The 18,300-nt window shown below is 41.9% G+C and overlaps 2 protein-coding genes across 3 annotated transcripts; both read left to right on the top strand.

Annotated features, from left to right (window-relative positions):
- The first annotated feature begins 1,491 nt into the window (after positions 1 to 1,491).
- On the top strand, positions 1,492 to 6,497 carry rp2 (RP2 activator of ARL3 GTPase). Its single transcript, XM_071512846.1, has 5 exons — positions 1,492 to 1,797; positions 2,755 to 3,423; positions 4,884 to 4,998; positions 5,309 to 5,394; positions 5,506 to 6,497. The coding sequence occupies exons 1-5, from the start codon at positions 1,633 to 1,635 to the stop codon at positions 5,587 to 5,589; spliced, it is 1,119 nt and encodes a 372-aa protein (XP_071368947.1). The 5' UTR covers positions 1,492 to 1,632; the 3' UTR covers positions 5,590 to 6,497.
- A 1,169-nt stretch (positions 6,498 to 7,666) lies between these two features.
- jade3 (jade family PHD finger 3) lies at positions 7,667 to 17,556 on the top strand. 2 transcript variants are annotated; one of them, XM_071512676.1, is made up of 12 exons: positions 7,667 to 7,827; positions 10,775 to 10,843; positions 11,080 to 11,139; positions 11,227 to 11,309; positions 11,425 to 11,582; positions 11,846 to 12,036; positions 12,164 to 12,375; positions 12,756 to 12,923; positions 13,033 to 13,149; positions 13,316 to 13,774; positions 14,276 to 14,393; positions 14,557 to 17,556. In XM_071512676.1, exons 3-12 carry the CDS (start codon positions 11,091 to 11,093, stop codon positions 15,423 to 15,425), a joined length of 2,424 nt encoding a protein of 807 aa, XP_071368777.1. In that variant the 5' UTR covers positions 7,667 to 7,827; positions 10,775 to 10,843; positions 11,080 to 11,090; the 3' UTR covers positions 15,426 to 17,556. The 2 variants fall into 2 exon arrangements, with proteins under 2 accessions (XP_071368777.1, XP_071368776.1); XM_071512675.1 differs by lacking the exon at positions 10,775 to 10,843.
- Positions 17,557 to 18,300: the final 744 nt, after the last annotated feature.

Below are 18,300 nucleotides of genomic sequence, written 5' to 3'. Positions count from 1 at the left end.
CTAGTGCTGGGTATATAGGGCTGCTATTAGGGTTCACCTGTGAGAAAGACGTGGGAATGAGGAGAGGTATAATCTCTCGACAGGATCCAATACTGAGGGAATACATTTCAGAAGACATTTCACATGTAATGAAGTCCAATATAAAAAGGTCAATATTCACCCCCACACAACAGCAAATGTTTTTTTTTGTAACTTTCATGAAGAATGATTATTATCATACTAACTGGCACAATCTGCTGCTGTTAGGGGGATAAAAAAAACTATGCAATTGTTAGAACTTGATTTGTTGTTGAGACTGGCTGCATAGTGGACACTTCACTCAACTGCCTACTACTACTTTAACAGTAATCTAATTTTGAACTCTGCCTGTATCTATCTGCTATCCACTCTCCTGTGTCTCACTCTGGGCCTCTTATCCTTCACACACTTCACGTCTGAAATGTAATACACAGAGAAAGTGAATTTTCCATCTGATATTTAAAATATGGAATAAAACATAATCCATCCACTCCAACGTGTCTGTATGTAAAGGCCAGGCTTCAGGACATCTTTCACAGAGCATAAACAGCCATGAACCCGGGGATTACCTATTATTAGAGAGGCCTAGTGGCTTAAATTGCCAGCTAATCTGATGTCTTGTTTAACATGGTTGCATGTTGTTTCTGGTTTGTTGTGCACGATGATGTTCAAAATCATTTCAACTGTAGCTCAGCCAGACTTATCAATATATCTGCACTGTAATTACAATATTCAAAAACTAGCTGACAGTAGGCTAGCTATGTAAAGCAGCCTATCATTTCTGCATATGTCAAAAACACTCCAGCATATACATGCAAAATCGTGTACGATTGAATTTAGGAGATTTTTTTCTCAGTGGCATATGCCATGTTACGTCCACAGACTTCGAAGTTTGTAACCTGCTTCTTCCTACCTTGGTTGGTCTGGAGACCACGGGGTAAAGACAACGCCCCGAGAGGTGCGCCCAACGCGCAGAGGATGGTGCGTTCAGGCTCGTCTCGTAAATTGATAAATTACAGTATTTACCACTGGGAGGTTGCACTCCAACGGTTTAATGTCAACGTTCTTGATGTAAATGGTGAAGTCAGTCTAGTCTAGTCTAGTGCTTTATGAACAATGACACGTGATTGACCTTCAATCGAAGAAAAACAGTATCTATATTGGCTATTGATTCCCAAAAAGAGATCAAGCTATACACCCGAAGAAGCGACCAAATTGAATTGTACTTGTAAGGAATAGATTGGATGTCACTGTTATGTTTATGATATTTTTGCAACATGAACAAGCATTCCAAAGGGCGTCAACTTTAAAATAAAAACGGGTTACTGGATTTTGCGTGTTTACAGGTTGCACTTGAATGCGTCGCGAGTGCACACCTCCTCTACGATGTCTCCGTCTCTCTGTCCAGCTCCGTGATTCGCCATTGTAACGAACAGCGAAGTGTCTATTGGCCAGGAAACGAGGCAGGGAAACGGGAAGCTCTGCGTGATAGCTTGAAGCAGAGCTGAAGATCTCGTGAATTAAAGAGCACGTAAGCTTGGGAGCGTCACATTTTTTTCGCGTTCCTCAAGAATAGGTTATTTTGGTTGTGACTGAAAGACCTGAAAGAAGAAAATGGGCTGTTTCTTCTCCAAGAAATCCAGAAGAAAATCACCTGAAAAAGACGAGCGCACTCCGACAACAACGACTGTTGAAACTACGACGACAAGCAACACTGTTCCCCTTGGCAATAACACCGATGAGGCACCGAAGCAATACAGCTGGGATAAGCGTGAAAAGGTACCGTTAACGTTACGGCTAGTAAAACGGAAGATAAAGTGTTTCTAAGTGGAAGTTGGAATCAGCTAGATTGCCTAACTATTGAGACAGCTAACTGTACTAACGTTTATAGCTAACCTCAGCTAGTAAAGCTATGATAACTTAACTGCTTGCAAGTTCAAATGCTCCCAGGCAAATCAATAAATTGCCAGTTCGGGCTAATTAGGCAACCGTCAATGTAATCGTAGCCGTCAACGGTACCTCTCACGATGCTGAAATGCACCGTCAGCGTCAGTAAGGTTATTGGGCAGTAACCTAATGTTTATATTAGCTTTAAACGATTGAAGGGAACTGATTATTGCGGCGTGCAGCTCCGCAGGTACAAGACTACTGCTCTTACCGAGATTTGAAGTGCAAGAAAAAATTGCATAGGGCAGTCAGTCTCAAAATATTCATCTGTACTTACAACCTAATTAGCTTGGGTGTAGGGGGTTCATCGCACATGCATGTACAGTATATGTCCACATCACTAAATGCGGTCTCGAAGCTTTCCCCCTCTTGCTCAATCCGTGGATATAGCTCATTATCGGATTAACGTCACCACACAACAGTACATGCTCTGCAGCTGAAGCCAGGCTGACCATTCTTAATATGAGTGGTTCACACACTGGGCGTTCACTGGCAGTTCAACTTCCGATTTGACTCACGGGATGTTGCACCTGAAAGGCCGACAGAAGCGTGAATACAAGTGGGGAACTTGCTATTTCCAGCATTACTGCATTTGAAAATGGTTCCGTGGGTAAATACCTAGAAGTAAACTAGGGTCTTAGTTATCCATTGACATCATACTCAGATTTTCAAGATGTGCATGGATTGCTTCAGCAGTTGTTTCTTCCATTTGACATCCAAACTAATGAGTACAGAACATAAAACAGTGCTGTCTAAAATACCAAACTTGTGGGCTTTGTCTTTGCACAGGTTGATCCCAAGGACTACATGCTGACAGGTCTCAAAGATGTCACAGTGGGCCGTTTGCCTGGCAAACTGAACGGGCAACAGTTTGTCATACAGGAGTGTGAGAACTGCAACATCTACGTGTTTGACCACTCTGCCACTATTACCATCGATGACTGTGTGAATTGTCGCATTGTTTTGGGACCTGTCAAGGGCAGTGTGTTTTTCAGAGACTGTAAGGACATCAAGTGTGTGGTGGCCTGTCAGCAGTTTCGCACACGGGACTGTAAGAAGATGGAGGTGTTCTTGTGCTGTGCCACTCAACCCATCATTGAGTCCTCAACAGGCATGAAGTTTGGTTGCTTTCAGTACTACTACCCCGAGCTGGCCTTCCACTTCAAGGATGCCGGGCTCAGCATATTTAACAATAACTGGAGCAACATACATGATTTCACCCCCGTCTCTGGGGAGAACAACTGGAGCTTGTTGCCGGAGGCAGTGGTGGTTCTAGATCATGTGCCGGCCCCAGACCCAGAGTCTGAGTTCAAGTCTGTTCGAATCTCCACTGATGTGGCACGCAGCATTGTGCCTTTGACAAAGGGAGGAAGGCGTAAGGACAGCGAAGAGTCCTGCCTCTTTGTTTTCTTTGCTGGGGACTACACCACTGCAAATGCCCGCAAACTGATTGATGAGGTGAGGAGAATAAGGAAGTGTGTTCTGACGCTTCGCTTGAGTTGACACCATGGTTTATGTATTGCTAGTATGTGGAGGAAGTGTTTAACCAATACCTGGAGGGGAAAAAGGTGGTTATCAGGTATCAGAGTTTATACTGATAATAAACTGATAATATGTTAGGTGCAGTTAGCCATGCTGTAACTGTGCTTGTAAGGCTGCACAATTAATTGAAAAAAAAAACAATAGTCAATTGCAATGTTGACTATCAACATTTTATAGAGGGAAGAATGTTTGTGAGACAGCTTCCTAAATGAAGTTACATATTTGGGAAAATCTTTCATTTTATTCAAATTGAGCTAATCTTAAACATTTGCATCCACCCTCTTGGTTTCTGGAATCATGCAAAACATGCAGTTGGCTATCAGTCAAATCAAATTAGTTGCATTCATTACTGAAGCTCATTTTTTTTCATTAAGGAAGTAGGTTAACTATTCACACCATCCAAGGATTTGTTCTGAAATCTAGAACTTAGATAAGTCTAAAATGTTGGCTTCATCTGAATTTTTGATTATTCCACAGGTGCTTATTTACATTGTTGACTGTATATAGTCAACAATGATATAGGCTTATTATGTCACACCCCATTGTGTTTTAAGTGTTTTTAACACACTGGCTACATTTACACACACTAATATTCCTTTAATAATATAATAGAAGTATTCCATCAATAAGTTTATGCCTGTAAACATTATGACCCATTTAGTGTAACTTGGACAAGCTCATATCCATATGAAACCTTAATATGTTAACAGGGATTTACCAATACTATCCAGTTATACTTAAGTATGTTAACCCCTTATCCTGTTAACTGTTGTTTTGTGCAGTCAGTGCAGAACTTTGTTTCAGCTGGAATTGAAAAATTGATTAATGGATACAAGGATGTTTATGATCAAGATATGACGAGGGTTATAAACCAGCATATCCCAAATAATACATTAACTAGGAAATGATTTATTATCAGACTACTTAGTGCATGTAAATGTACATGCGTTTGTGTTTTGGGAGAGAACTGTCCCTCTAGTTGTTCTGTCTATGCAAAAGAGGGATTGAAAAGAAAGAGGGAAAGTGAGTATCAGTTTCAGTGTCAATTTCTTTGACTCACTCTGAAAACTTGTAGGATGCTGTATCCGAAATGCTAAGCAGGCTGGTTGTGTTATTATTAAAACATCCCAGTTATGTTTGGGTTGTTGCCAAAATATGCATTACTCTATCACATAAGCATAAGACCGAACCCACATGGGACAGCGATGGAGCCCTGTTGCATGTCTTGTTGCAAGCTCTGTGCCGACACATCCTTTTTATTTGCATAGTTTACCTCCTCTCAGTGTATATAAGTGGAGGACTCTATAAATGTTTGATGTTTCACGATAAATCTTTGATGTTTATTATGTGATGCTATTTATCTTTAATTTGCACAGGCCACCACAAAAGGTTTTGTGTTGATCCAGACCAAGGAAGTCTCGATGCGACCTGAAGATGTGAAGAGAGTGTTTCAGAACAATGCAGAGGGTCTGGTGGAGTGGATTACTAAAGGTATGCTTAATCTTCTTGTTTTTTACAATCATTATTTTTTTCCCATGTGGGTGCAAGTGATAGATGTATCGTCACTGTCAGGTGAAAATCTCATATCTCCAAAATGTCAACTGTTCAGGAACTCAGAAAAACAGCCAATTGAAATTAAAACATGAAAATCACCAAAATTGGAGTTACGTTTTCATGACAAGAGATGCGTACAGTCACAATACGTAGCATATATATCTATAATCTGTTTGATTCTGAAATTAATATCTTATTACCTATGTATAATCTGTTTGATACTGAAATTCATATGTTATTACCAAAGGCCCAGTCATTGCCCTGGAGTTGAACGGTGATGGAGTTGTGGAAGCCTGCAAGAACATTGCCCAGGAAGTGTTCAGTGGGACCAAGGTAATCGTCTTTGTGGCATCTGTCTTTGCTAGTTTTTACAGAGATAGCTTCTTTCTCTGGCAAAATGTCCCCACCAAGCTTAGCATGTTTCTGTTTGTTGTTTTTTTGCAGGTTTTTGTTTCTGATAACAAAAATACGTCTTCTCGAGATGTGGACAACTTCTTCAACTTCGCTGACATGCAGATGGGCTTGTGAATTATTGAGTATCAAAACAAACTGCACATCAGATTTTGAATCAGATTTTCTAAACCCCAACCGTCCAATTAGGATTGAATATGAGTAGTATTTGGTTATTTGCCTCCTTCGTCCTCTGACTCAAAATCTATAAGAAGGGAAAATGATGAGGACAACCTCATCAATGCCTTTTTAATAAGGGTTTTGATAAAGATAGGACTATTGAGATCAACCATGAGTTTGCAGACTTCATAGATTTATCCCCTCTCTCTCTTATAAAGACAAGGAAGATGAAACATTTGCTGTAAAGCACTGAACACATGGTAGTTACTACTAGTGCTGTGAATATTTATATTTTCTATGAATGTATTTGGTAATTCTATTGCTTTCATCTATTATGTGAATGTAGCTTTTTTGCTGTAAATGTAGTTAATTTTAACTTGAAGCTTTATTCTCTTTACTGTCTGACAGAATTTTTGCAGTGAAAAAACCATGAGCACAAGAATGCCTGAGGGATTTTTTTTTTAAATATGTAAATCGTACTTTTATTTCTTACAAGGATGTATTTGTGTGTTTGGTTTAGATAACTGGATTTCCTTTGTGTAAGTTGTGTATATTGCAAATGTGCTGTGTTGGTGATAGCTACATCTTTGTCAATATTTGTTAGGCCAAACATTGGATTGTAAAGGTTTATTTGTGTATATTGCTGTTCATTCAGGTTCACTTACCTATTTAGACTAAATCAAAATGGGAAAAGGTGTATCAGTTAGGAAAGTGGCTGGGTTTTTAATATATAGGCAATTCATGTAATCAGATTTTTTTATATATATTGTAATATCATTTGTTTTATACTGTCAACTGAATGTTTTTGTATAGTAAACAAATTAGTGTTCTTAAATCATCTTTAGCAAAATTTCTGTTGTGTGACCTCAGTTTGTTTTCAGGTTTCTCACACTGCACTTCACCCAAAGTCACCTGTATTTGAAAAGTGAAATGAGTGGAAGAAGCCGTTCTTTACTGTGATAATGGTTATAACTATGACAAACTTGAGATAAGCACTGTAGGCATAACCAAAGTGTCTTCCTCTCAGCCACGGTTGAATGAATCAGAATTAGCAGCTTTCACTTGAACTATCTGAATTCTATCCAATTATCCCATTTTTTCATCATTTGGGCTGGTATTGATTGTTCCAGTCAATGGTCAATAGCTTCATCACCCTCAATCTGAGTTGAATTTGGTCAAGCCACTCAATTTACCAATGACAAAATACATGCAGCACATTGAAGATATTTAGAAATTTTGATATAACATATCGAGGACTCTGAGTCAGTAAGTGCGATTTTGGGGGAATATGAGTATTATATATCAATTGAAAGGTCTCAGTGAGATCTTTTCAGTGCCAAAAGGACACAACTGGAATCATGACCCGTAAGTTTTAATTAAACAATAACTGAAAGCCGTAACAGTAAAAGTAGGGTTTTGTTTGCTGCCAAAAGGGTGTAACTGCATTTACGCCATTTGTGTTTCTAAATCTTTTCTGGAGCATACAGGTTTGCATATTGTCATTATCAATACACATTTGTGAAACTTTTTCCATTTGTAATTCATTAGCCTATTTGACACTGCAGTGACATATCCTGTCATTATAAAAGTTCTGGTTGGCTGAGTCACATTAAAAGCGTTGTAAAATACCCAACTGTTAATTTATCAGTGGCTTACTGAATATCACAACCCATACAGATAGTTATGTATTGCTGAGCAACCACTTTGTTTATCTACTGTTCAAGAACAATATTGCTTGGTGGAAGAATAATTAATATACAATAATTAAACTTTATAAAAGCAATAAACCAGCCCACTCAGTGTCCCATTCTAAATCACAGCCTCTCGTGGTTTATTGCCTAATTTTATTCCGATGATGGTTTTGGTGATTGTTCATGGTTACTGCTGTTGTTATTATTTCTGTGGTTCAAGGTTCAACCTAACTCCAGTCAGTGCACAAATCGAGCACACCCAAACTGAATGGGAGCCGGCGGAGTTTAGGACCCTGCGGGGCGCGCGGTACAATAGAGCTGTTGTGCCGTGGTGGTAGAGACTGGAGAGATTGCAACCCTTGAGATTCCTACTGTGGTAGAATAAAATAAACAAATTTAATCAATAGGGATAACCAGAGCCTCTATTTTTATATGCACATGTTGGAAATTGAGTTGCGACCGATATCTAGGCGGAACAAACCTCACGATTCTGCGTGGATCCAAGGTAAGATCCGTGGAATTTGAACAATATGCTCGTGTGTTCAGTGGGACTCAGTGTGCCAAGATTTGCCCTGGATGGCTTATCCAGGCCACGGGGCCTGCTTCCTTTCTGCTTTTCCAACAGTATTTTAAACGCTTTATCATGTATAACGTCAGCGATCTTTAACTGCATGTGTTACGGATACTTCAACGTCCCATACCCTGAATAAACCATCTGAGCTTCATAAATATTCGCCTAACGGCTCTAGGAAGTGACATCTTTGTATGATGGTGGCGCCCATGTTTGATTTCTCCACTGCCTTGTCTGTAGCTACACTGCAGCCCGCTAAAGGCCTGTGTTTGGCGCCAAGGCACTTGGGCAGGGCAGACGGCTTATTACTCTTGTTTATTGATTTGTTTATTCTAAACACGCCTAGTCTGGTTGTAAGCTACCGGTAGCTCGGTGAAGTGGAACCCAGACATTACTAGTGAATTTGGTTGGGGGCTCACAGTAGAGAGCAACGTAAACAGGGCGAGAACCGCAATGTCTCCCATCGTTTCCTTACTTAACAAGACCCCGTTAACTTCAGTACAGGGGTTCCCAAACTGTTTCATGTACACTGGGACACGGGCCCCTATCTGAGATGGTATTACATGATGTTTCAGAACAGGACAGCTGTTTATAGTGGAGGTGGGGAGACAGCAGTGGCGACAGTGAAACCAATGAACAAAATGGTCATCCCTATTCATCTTCTCATTGTGCTAACCTCTAGTGAGGGAAACAATGGTGAAATGAAATTACTCCTCATTTTGCAGAGGACCCCCTGGAGACACTGGACACAACTTAATAGGCTAATGTTAGTTGGTAATACTAGTAAGGTTATAGTCCAAATATGACACAAATTTTGGTGATCTTACACTGCCTATCCTTTCTTCAGCAACACTATCCTGTTCCAGAAAACATAGGCAACTGTCTCTCCTTAGTCTGACAAATCCATATGACCTAAATTCAGAGTATACATAATACTAGGCAGTATCAAACTGAAGGATTATAAGAATAGGGTATTTTAAGGGCATAAAGAGCACAAAGTAATGTTACTGATTTCCCCCTGAACTGATTTTTGTTGATAATTGTAGTTTTTTGTTTTTTTTGCCTTGATGATCAGTGACTGGAGGTCATAGTTTATACATCTTTTTATTTAACACTGCATCACTGCTAGTTTACCAATATCATACTTGATTGGTGGTGGTTTGGCTTTTCCAACCTTGGACCAAAACGGACCAAGCTAAATGGGAGCATGGAAGGGAACAGCGGTGCCGGGAACATATGATTTCCTGAATGAGCACACCCATGAAATTGGATAACAGTAATTTCTTTTCTGAATTTTCATAATTTGTTCTCTCTTTCAATCTCATCATCAAGAAGAGGCATTTACTTCTGTGCTCCAATTTAGCATTTTATCTTGACCCAGTCTGAATTGCAGTTTTATAGTCACATGAACTGTTTGAACCTCACAGTGTACACTGTTTATTTATCCATCAGTTAAGTCTTGAGTAACTGAACACTCAAAGTGTTGTGCATTCAAAGAGACGCAAACACTTATGTCAGTAGCAGATGCAGCCGATGTGTTTTGAGTGCAGCTCCAACAGGCCCTGCTCCTGCTTCGTGTGGTGGAGGTGATCACTGGTGTGTGTGTGTGTGATTTTATTGTGAAAGGAGCACAGCATTTTTAGTCAAGAAAGAGTAGATCTTGTTAGAACGGATGACTAAAGAGTAAAGACAAGAAGTTCCAGTATCAAAGTTCTACCAAGAGTACATTTTTGAGGTGCCAGATGAATACACTTAAAATAATAAAGGCGTTTTATGCTATAAGTTGTAAGAGATGACTGCTTTTTACCCAAGCTTAGGTACTTTTGTTTTCACAATAAACAAACAATGAGCATGAGTGCTTCAATAATTATAACCTCTAGATGATGCCCCTCATTCACATGTTGGTCACGCATTGCAGTGCAGAGTTTTGTTTTCTTGTTGCAAAGCCAAATTAGATGGAGTACTAAAACATTCTCCTCATTTTTTGTTTTTGAGTAGATGGAAGTGGCTCTGTGAGGGCGCTTTGTCACTGCCTGAGCAAGATGCTGTTGATGCAGGGGGAGTTCTGCCTGTCTCTTGTGCTTTCACAGAGAACACACTGGGAAGTGTGTATTAAGTATAAGCCGGTGTGGTTGACTTGTGGTTGCGGACGGGAATATGTTTGTAGGGCTAATTTGGTCAATGTTATTAGTTAAATGCCACTTGTACATTTTTCTCAGCTATTGGCATTTGTGTGTTTTGCTCATACCATAGTATGCAAGAGTATGGAATGGGTGCCATGCCCTTTTTTTTTTTTTTCACCCGTCCTGTCCGCATGGGGAATGTGAGGCATGTCCTGTCTGTTGAAAAAGCGTACTGTATTTGGGGCTTCTGGGGATTTGAGTTCCTCTGTGTTGTGAGGGTGAGGTGCATATCATGTACCCGTAACTTCCTGGGTTCAAATCCGGTGTGGGAATTTTGTTGTACCACAACACGCCCCATCTCTCTTGTTTTTCTCCACTGTAAACTGTCCAGTTAATGAAAAAATGGCCTAAAAATCTTTAAAAAAGGGGGACCTTAATGTTGCAATCATGCTCCAGTTTGATTCCATCTACTGTGAATTATGTTTTGATTATTCTCTGATGTGTCAGACTTATGAATAGGCTATTGGTAGCTTTGTATCCTGGACATTTTTCATACAGTCAACTCCCAGGCAAAAGCTCAGAGCCGACGTAGTGTTTAGCAATCAGAGACCAAACTAGCCAGAGTCAGAATACATCATTGTGACACATTCACTGGCACAGTGTGTGCAGACATAACTCTGTGGTATCCAACAGAAGTTTGTTGTTGATAGTGTTACATTCATCTACTTTATGGACTGACATCCATTTCTTATTTGCAGGTATGAAAAGAGGTTGTTTGGGGTGTGTCAGAGGAATCCACTAGCATGCTTTTCGATTTGAAATTTATGGTGAGTAACTGATCCTCTGTGCAGACTGTTAGTCCATATCCTAGGCTGGTCCAGGACAGAGCCGAAATCTAGCTTCAGTCCAGTGGCCAACGTTTTGGAATAGATATTTGAAATTGATTATGATTTGGAAAAACTTGGTCGCTTTTCTTATCTAAAATTCCATAAGTTGCATGTTTTTAATTCCATAACATGCTTGTTTCTTTTGCCTGACTTGTTTGTCCTCCTCTGTTTTGCAGGATGCTACAGGATGAAACGTCTCAGGTCCTCAAGCAGCAGTGACAGTTCTGACAATGAGAGTGAGTAACCTACCTGAACACAACCTAAACAGAACTCTATTTCATATTCCTCACTGCTTGTTTAATTTACACCCTCTCTGTATTTAGGTCCCTCAACCTCCTTCTGCTCCTCCAACAAATATGGAAGTAAACCTGGAACCCCCGCCTCCAACCCAAAGAAACCGGCTGAAGTAAGTCAGGCTTTCTTGGACTCACCACCAGATGCTATGCTGAGTGTTCTGTGAATGTAATATCAAACGTCAAGGCCAGTCTCTTAATAATCGTGGCCCATGGCCTCTCCCACAGGTGTTCAGAAAAGACCTGATCAGTGCCATGAAGCTGCCTGACTCCCACCATGTCTCCCCAGAGGACTACTACCTGCTGGCAGACACCTGGCGGCAGGAGTGGGAGAAGGGAGTTCAGGTGCCAGCAAGTCCAGACACCATCCCAGAGCCCTCAGTCAGGTAACGCTGCCCCCTCCCTAAAGCTCTGTGATTAGGCTGTTTATCAGCCCTTTGGACAAACCACTGTAATTACTATTACAGTTTTGCTTTTTTGTTGTTACACCAAGTGTATTGCTAAGATACGCAGCTATTATATCACAAGATCCTATTCTTCCTTTGATCTGTGTTTCTGTGCCTCATTAACAAGCACAACCGTATTCTGTGTTTCATTAACATGCACAACCTTCTTACACATTTTTTACCAATCGTCTCTATGTGTTCAGAATCATTGCAGAGAAGCCCAAGGAGGTGCTTTACTCCCGCCAGAGGAAGTACATTCAGTGCTGGAGCCCAGATTCCACAGAGACGGGTTATGTCAACATCAAAGAACTGGCAGAGGGCATGTGTCGCTACGATCTGGACGACATGGACCTCTACTGGCTGCGTGCTCTCAACACAGAGCTCGACCATATGGGTGAGGAACAGGATCTTAAAACTCAACACGCTGCCTGTTATTAATCATTGTCCTAAATGGAATAGGCTAATGGTGTTTGCTGGAGCTGCTGTAACTATGTGGATTTTTGTTTCGGTCTGTCTCCCAGGGGACGGGCCTGTGGATGAGCTGACGATGGAGCGAGCCATGGAAGCCCTGGAGAGGCAGTGCCATGACAACATGAACCACGCCATCGACACGGTGGAAGGGCTTGGGATTGAATACGACGAGGACGTCATCTGTGATGTGTGCCGCTCCCCCGATAGTGAAGAAGGGAATGACATGGTGTTCTGTGATAAGTGCAACATCTGTGTACACCAGGTAGGCAGTAGTGAACCTTTCAGCACACAGACGAGATGTAATAGCAAACTCATGTGTCAGTTACCAAATATTAACAAAAACTGGAGACACAGTGCTTGAGATATAATGGACATTATATCCATTATACTATCACTTACTATCACTTGTAGAAAAATATTGTGACCAGAACAGCGATTTCTTTCCCTTCATTCTCTCGCAAACAAGGAAAGATGAGAATATGACGTTGAATATTTATAATGTTTGCTCAATGGCCAGTGGGTGTCAAAATGTGCCAAATGTGTTGACAAATGTGCCAGTTACACATTGATTTACTGTATTGGCCCAACGCAGCCATATCTCTGTTGCCAGAACCCTTATGTTACCTTCTGCTTTTCCCCCAGGCCTGCTATGGCATCGTAAAAGTGCCTGTTGGAAACTGGCTGTGTAGGACCTGTGTCCTTGGCATTGACCCACAGTGTCTTCTGTGTCCCAAGAAGGGTGGTGCCATGAAGGCCACACGTGCAGGCACCAAGTGGGCACATGTAAGCTGTGCCCTGTGGATACCAGAGGTAAATAATGGGACACGCTTATCCTTTTACCTCTTCACCTCTGTAAGTGCTTCTACAACAAGAGCATTAAATCATCTTTCATCACGCTGGACTTCTGGCTATTCTGTAGGTGAGCATTGCTTGTCCAGAGCGGATGGAGCCCATCACCAAAGTATCCCACATCCCACCCAGTCGCTGGTCTCTCATCTGCAGTCTCTGCAAAGTGAAGACGGGCGCATGCATCCAGGTGAGTGTGGATCAGTGTGGTCACTGTCCATGTAAAACTATGGGGATAGGCACACATTTTGTTTTCAGCATACAGTGTTTGTCTATATAAAGGGACACAGAGGCTAGATTTGAGTAATGGTATCAACTATGTTGATTATTTATTTTTTTCTCCTCTCTGCTCTCAGTGCTCTGTAAAGAACTGCACCACTCCTTTCCACGTGACATGTGCCTTCGAGCACAGCTTAGAGATGAAGACCATACTGGACGAAGGTGACGAAGTCAAGTTCAAGTCTTACTGCCTCAAGCACAGTAAATCCAAAGCAGGGGAGCCTGGCCTGAGCCCAGCTCGCCCTAAACCCCCTAGTGAGACGGAGAAAGTGGGCCAGCGGGCGCAGAGACTGCAGGAGCTGGAGGAGGAGTTCTACACCTTAATCCAGCCGGACGAGCTGGCCCAGGACCTTGGCCTCACCGAGCACCTGATGGACTTCATCTATCAGTACTGGAAGCTGAAGCGGAAATCAAACTTCAACAAAGCTCTGCTGCCCCCTAAAGAGGAGGAGGAGAATCTGCTGCTGCAGCCTCAGGAGGACAGCATCCACACGCGCATGCGCATGTTCATGCACCTGCGACAGGATCTGGAGAGGGTGGGTGCTCGTGCGGAATAATTTTCTGTACTGCTGAGACATTTGGTCTTGGTTGTTTCAGTTATTTCTGTTTCATGAAGCTTTGACAGAGCAAGAGCAAGTCTCCCTTTTCAGTATATATTTGTTAACTTTATTGTTTTACTTCAAGGGGCACATCAACTATAATGAACATTTTTGAGGTTTGGGTTTGAATGTCACTGAATTCTCTGAGCTGCACACTGAGCTGACCTCTCGTGTTAATTACAGATTTACATAAATGAAAGGATTTACATAAATGAAAGGAATTGAATTAAGATATAGCATGGCCCAAAGCCTCAGAGATGAATACTGTCGGAACAGTATGTTTTTCAAGGTAGGACAGACCAAAAATTGCTTTATAGGAACACAAAGGAAATCATTTACATATGAGATGACATAATTAACATTATACAAAATGGTGTAGTGCTCTTTTTTAATTGCGAAAGTTTAAATTGCTTTGCATCTTTTCTTTTCATCCTGTAGGTGAGGAATTTGTGTTACATGGTGAGTCGGAGGGAGAAGCTGAAACTGTCGCAGAGCAAAGCCCAGGAGCAGATGTTCAACTTGCATGTGAAGCTCTTGAACCAGGAGCTCTCTGCTGGTGAGCCATCTATTGTGTTTCAGCTGCTGGTCCTTTTATTGTTACAAGACCACATGCAAATTATAACAGAGACAGTTCCAGTATTGTGCTTGGTTTTTTTGCTAGTGTTTTGTTGTGTCATTAGATTCATAGTTGAATCCTGAATAATGTATTTTCTCTGAAGGCCTCCCTGTTTCGTTTCCCGTGGAGAGCATGCTGTTCCGTCCTCCTCCGAGGATAACTCTGAAGCTGAAGATGCCCAAAGTCTCAAGCCTGGGAAATGGAAATGCCAGTTCCAAATCTGGGAATGGGCCCCTCTGCCCGGACAACAGTGGGAATGTTCATGAACACATGGGGGGAGGGCTGGGCCAGGGGAAGCCTCAGCTCCACGGTCGCGGCAGGAGAGAGGAGCGCTCTAATGGCCTGTTGTCTTCCTCAAGTCATTCCTACAGAGAGGGCAGTGCAGGAGGCAGCCCGGCTTTGCCCATCAAACCAACTGGCAAACCCTTAGCTCTACATGCTGCCCTCCATGGACACTCATCCAACGGTAATGGCAAACTTGACCAAGACCGGGCGTGTGTTGCCAAAGCTAATGGCCTCTTGGAGAAGTTTGTGGCTCAAAAGGACAGTTCTTGCCAGACGCCCAATGACCAGGATGCCTCAAACGAGGCGTTGGGCAAGGGCAGCCTATCCAGCAGCTTTCGCAAGTCCACCATGGAGCACTTCAGCAGGTCTTTCAAAGAGGCTACTGTCAACTTAGTACGGACCACAGAGGACTTGCGGGTCTCTGACAAACTGTCCCGTAAGGGCTCAGCCAAGGAGAGACTATGGGCCAAGCCGGTGCCTGAACACCAACCTGGTGGCGCGCGGTCGTACCAGGAGAGTGACGGATACTGCCCTGACCTGGAGCTCAGTGACTCGGAGCCAGAGGCAAAAGGGAGGCACCATCGGCAGGTCAGGGTCCCACAGCCAGGCGGCCCGGGGAGTGACTATCGCAAAGGGACCAGTCGTGGGAAACAGTCCCTGGGCTCCAGAAATCCAGTGCAGAGGTGACGGCTATTTCTGCACTTCCCTCACTGCCACAGCTCTCTCATACCCCTCCGGCAGTTGTCCTAAGTGCCAGGCTATCCCTCTGAACACGTCTCCCTCTGCTGGCCCTGTCTGTCAGGTGCTGATAGTCTGAGGGGCATGCCTTCAGGGACCAGACCGAGCCCCAAAGCTAACGGTGCCGTAGACAGGGGCAGACCCAGGAGTACGACAACAGATGCATGAAGGGCATTGTAGCCCAGAACATCACCCAAGGGGATTCATGAAGATATATATCTCTCTGTTGTCACTGTTCAGCTTGGTTTGAGAGGAGCAAACCTGTATGGTCTTCTGAGATTAACGTGCTTGCCTGTCATTTTTTTTGGCTGGCATTACATTTGTACTCTGCACAACTTTGTATTAAAGAGCCCCCTCCCCCTACACATAGGTTGAACTTGCCTTTGACTAATATTGTTGTACATATTGTCTTAAGATCATGTTCAAATTGGGATGTAAATAATTTGTGTAACTGAATCACAAAGGTTCAACACTATTGATACTTGGAAAATTAAATCAAACTCGACAGAATCCTAATCCTTGTACAATATGACGGTGCGTGGCCATAAATTAAAACTGTGACATGCCAGATGGAAGTTTTGTAGTGAATTTCAGCGTCTTCTCCCCCTGCCTTTCTTGCAAATGGTCTGTTACAGTCAACCTGTTTCCCAGAGGTGATAAACTGACTATTGATGACCTCTTAAGTCAGATTTCTTCCTTTCGCAGGTCTACTATTTGTCAAATATCATGTCATTTTTTAAAACAAATGCCTTTTTATGTGTAGGAATGCAATTTCACCGTATTAGTACCTTCAGTTGTCCCGGTTACGTCATCTCTTGCTCAGACAAGAGAATAACTTAATGCATTCAAGTTCTTGTTTCATAATGGAAAGAAATGTGTAGCTGTTAGAAAGCATAACTACATTCCCTGATGTATCCTCCAGTGACGTAATTAAACCTGAAACTGGATGCGTAAAGCTAAGACTATGAGTACTGATCTAGGATCTCTGGCAGTCATATGACCTCTGTGAACAACACTGTGACTTAGAAGAGAAACTGGTCTCAGATCAGCAGGTGATAGGTCTTCATTATTACAGACTCGCAATCTATGGGCAGATGGTGTGAATTTAAACTGCTCTTTTGAACATATTTAAATGCATACTGTAATCTTTTCTGTTAGTTGTGTACCTGACTTGATAATGAAATAACCTGGCAGAACTGGTATTCACTTATATGTATTTAATGAGGTCTAATGTCTACTAAGAGTCGTGTCTAGTGATCCTCAGTGTCTGTCTACTGCTGCCAGTGCCAGCGATGCCACAAGAGACTTTGAGTGAAAGTTTTAAAGTGGTGTTTCACTTTGCTACAACATTTTCCAGTGCACAGCTTGACAGGACTCCCTGAACAGCTGCCCAAAATCAGGCCAGGACAGATTGCTTTTTGAAACAAGGTAACAGAATATACAAGAAATGTAATCTTTGTTGCCTCACTTATCACACATACCAACAAAAGTGTGATTTTCAGGCCAGCAGAAGCAAACAAAAGCGAGTGACATCACTAGAGATAGATACCTGGTCCAGCCAGTATTGGTTGCTGATCTGATGTACCGACAAAGGCAAACTTGTGCCAAAAACTACAAATGTTATGCCAAAGTGAAATGTTGCTTTCACTGCTGACGTACATGAATCCAATCAATTTACAAATACACCTTACTATGTGTAGTGTAGTTGAGCTTGACTGCTGTTTAGGGTTTGTTGTTAGAGTGTGACGCCCCCTTTACTATCTACAGTATGTACTGGTCACTATAAGGCCTGATCTGAAAGAAAGCATTAAGTAGAGTATTTATTGCACTCACCTGTGTGATACATTCCCTCTGTGCAGCATGAATGAATACTGTCTGAATTCATTTTTGTGCAGTGAACCTCCAAAATTACCTTTTTATTTTGTTGTATAATTCTGCCAGCGGCCAAGACAAACACTGTAAGTGGATTGTAAATTGCAAAAGAGGTGCATAATTTTAGAGTAACACATTTAGGAACACATTTTACAATAAAACAGTAAGGACCTATGTATTTTCACATGCTATGTTATGTTTTTCCTTTGGAAAGTACATTTTTAAATAAATTTTGAAAATTCATTGTGATTCATTGCATTCTGTTCTTTGTTTAGATGATAGGCAATATTACAGGTGACCTAACAATATTAAACTCCAAAAATAATGCATGCATGCAGCTGCTTACGAATATTAACCAGTTAATCAGTTATTGTCTATAATGGGAGTTATGGGTATGCAACTCTGCCAGAAAGCTCAATTTAACAAATGGAAAGCTAGATGGCAGCATTGCCACACTGTAACGACTAAAACCACAGGAGAGGCTTGTTTTAAAGGAGTGGGCAAGTCCTCATCTTTAGTATTTTACGTGTATATAGACAGTGGGAAAGCAGAGAAGGGGAAGTTCTGGCAGGATTTGATCCTAGGCCAGCAGACGAGGACTTAATCTCTCAATTTGGCCTATGGAACTTGGCCTATGGACAGCTGCTTATCTAGTTCACTTCATTACTGCCTAGTGCTGTCTCAGGGTTTATTGACCTGCCTGGAGGCGCCCGAGAAAGGCCTGACTGCCCAAATGATCTGTTCTCTCAAGCAAGCAGACGACTAAATCAATTTCCTCCCAGGAAGCACATTTTTGTGCAAAAGTCAACCTCCAATACCTGAAATGTTCAAGAATCTCATGTATAATACTTGAACACTTAACATCACTTTGTCAGCCATTCACAAAATTCACTAACTAGTGATACAGTAGATGGCAATCCCACCTGAACTCAGTTTGCCCACCTTTTTATAT

The sequence above is a fragment of the Centroberyx affinis genome, unplaced genomic scaffold, assembly GCF_046629955.1.
Source record: "Centroberyx affinis isolate AG114_WGS23_722 - 3 ecotype Tasmania unplaced genomic scaffold, CSIRO-AGI_Caff_v1 ptg000278l_1, whole genome shotgun sequence".
NCBI classification, from domain to species: Eukaryota; Metazoa; Chordata; class Actinopteri; order Beryciformes; family Berycidae; genus Centroberyx; species Centroberyx affinis.
This window is presented reverse-complemented; position numbering and strand designations above follow the sequence as displayed.

Bases quoted from the DNA above. Each gene is read 5' to 3' on its own strand.
- rp2 (XM_071512846.1), top strand. From the start codon at position 1,633: ATGGGCTGTTTCTTCTCCAAGAAATCCAGAAGAAAATCACCTGAAAAA. The intron at 3,424-4,883 runs GTGAGGAGAATA...TAATTTGCACAG, and splicing joins CCCGCAAACTGATTGATGAG to GCCACCACAAAAGGTTTTGT. The intron at 5,395-5,505 runs GTAATCGTCTTT...GTTTTTTTGCAG, and splicing joins AAGTGTTCAGTGGGACCAAG to GTTTTTGTTTCTGATAACAA.
- jade3 (XM_071512675.1), top strand. From the start codon at position 7,755: ATGCACATGTTGGAAATTGAGTTGCGACCGATATCTAGGCGGAACAAA. The intron at 12,037-12,163 runs GTGAGGAACAGG...TCTGTCTCCCAG, and splicing joins CACAGAGCTCGACCATATGG to GGGACGGGCCTGTGGATGAG. The intron at 12,376-12,755 runs GTAGGCAGTAGT...CTTTTCCCCCAG, and splicing joins GCAACATCTGTGTACACCAG to GCCTGCTATGGCATCGTAAA.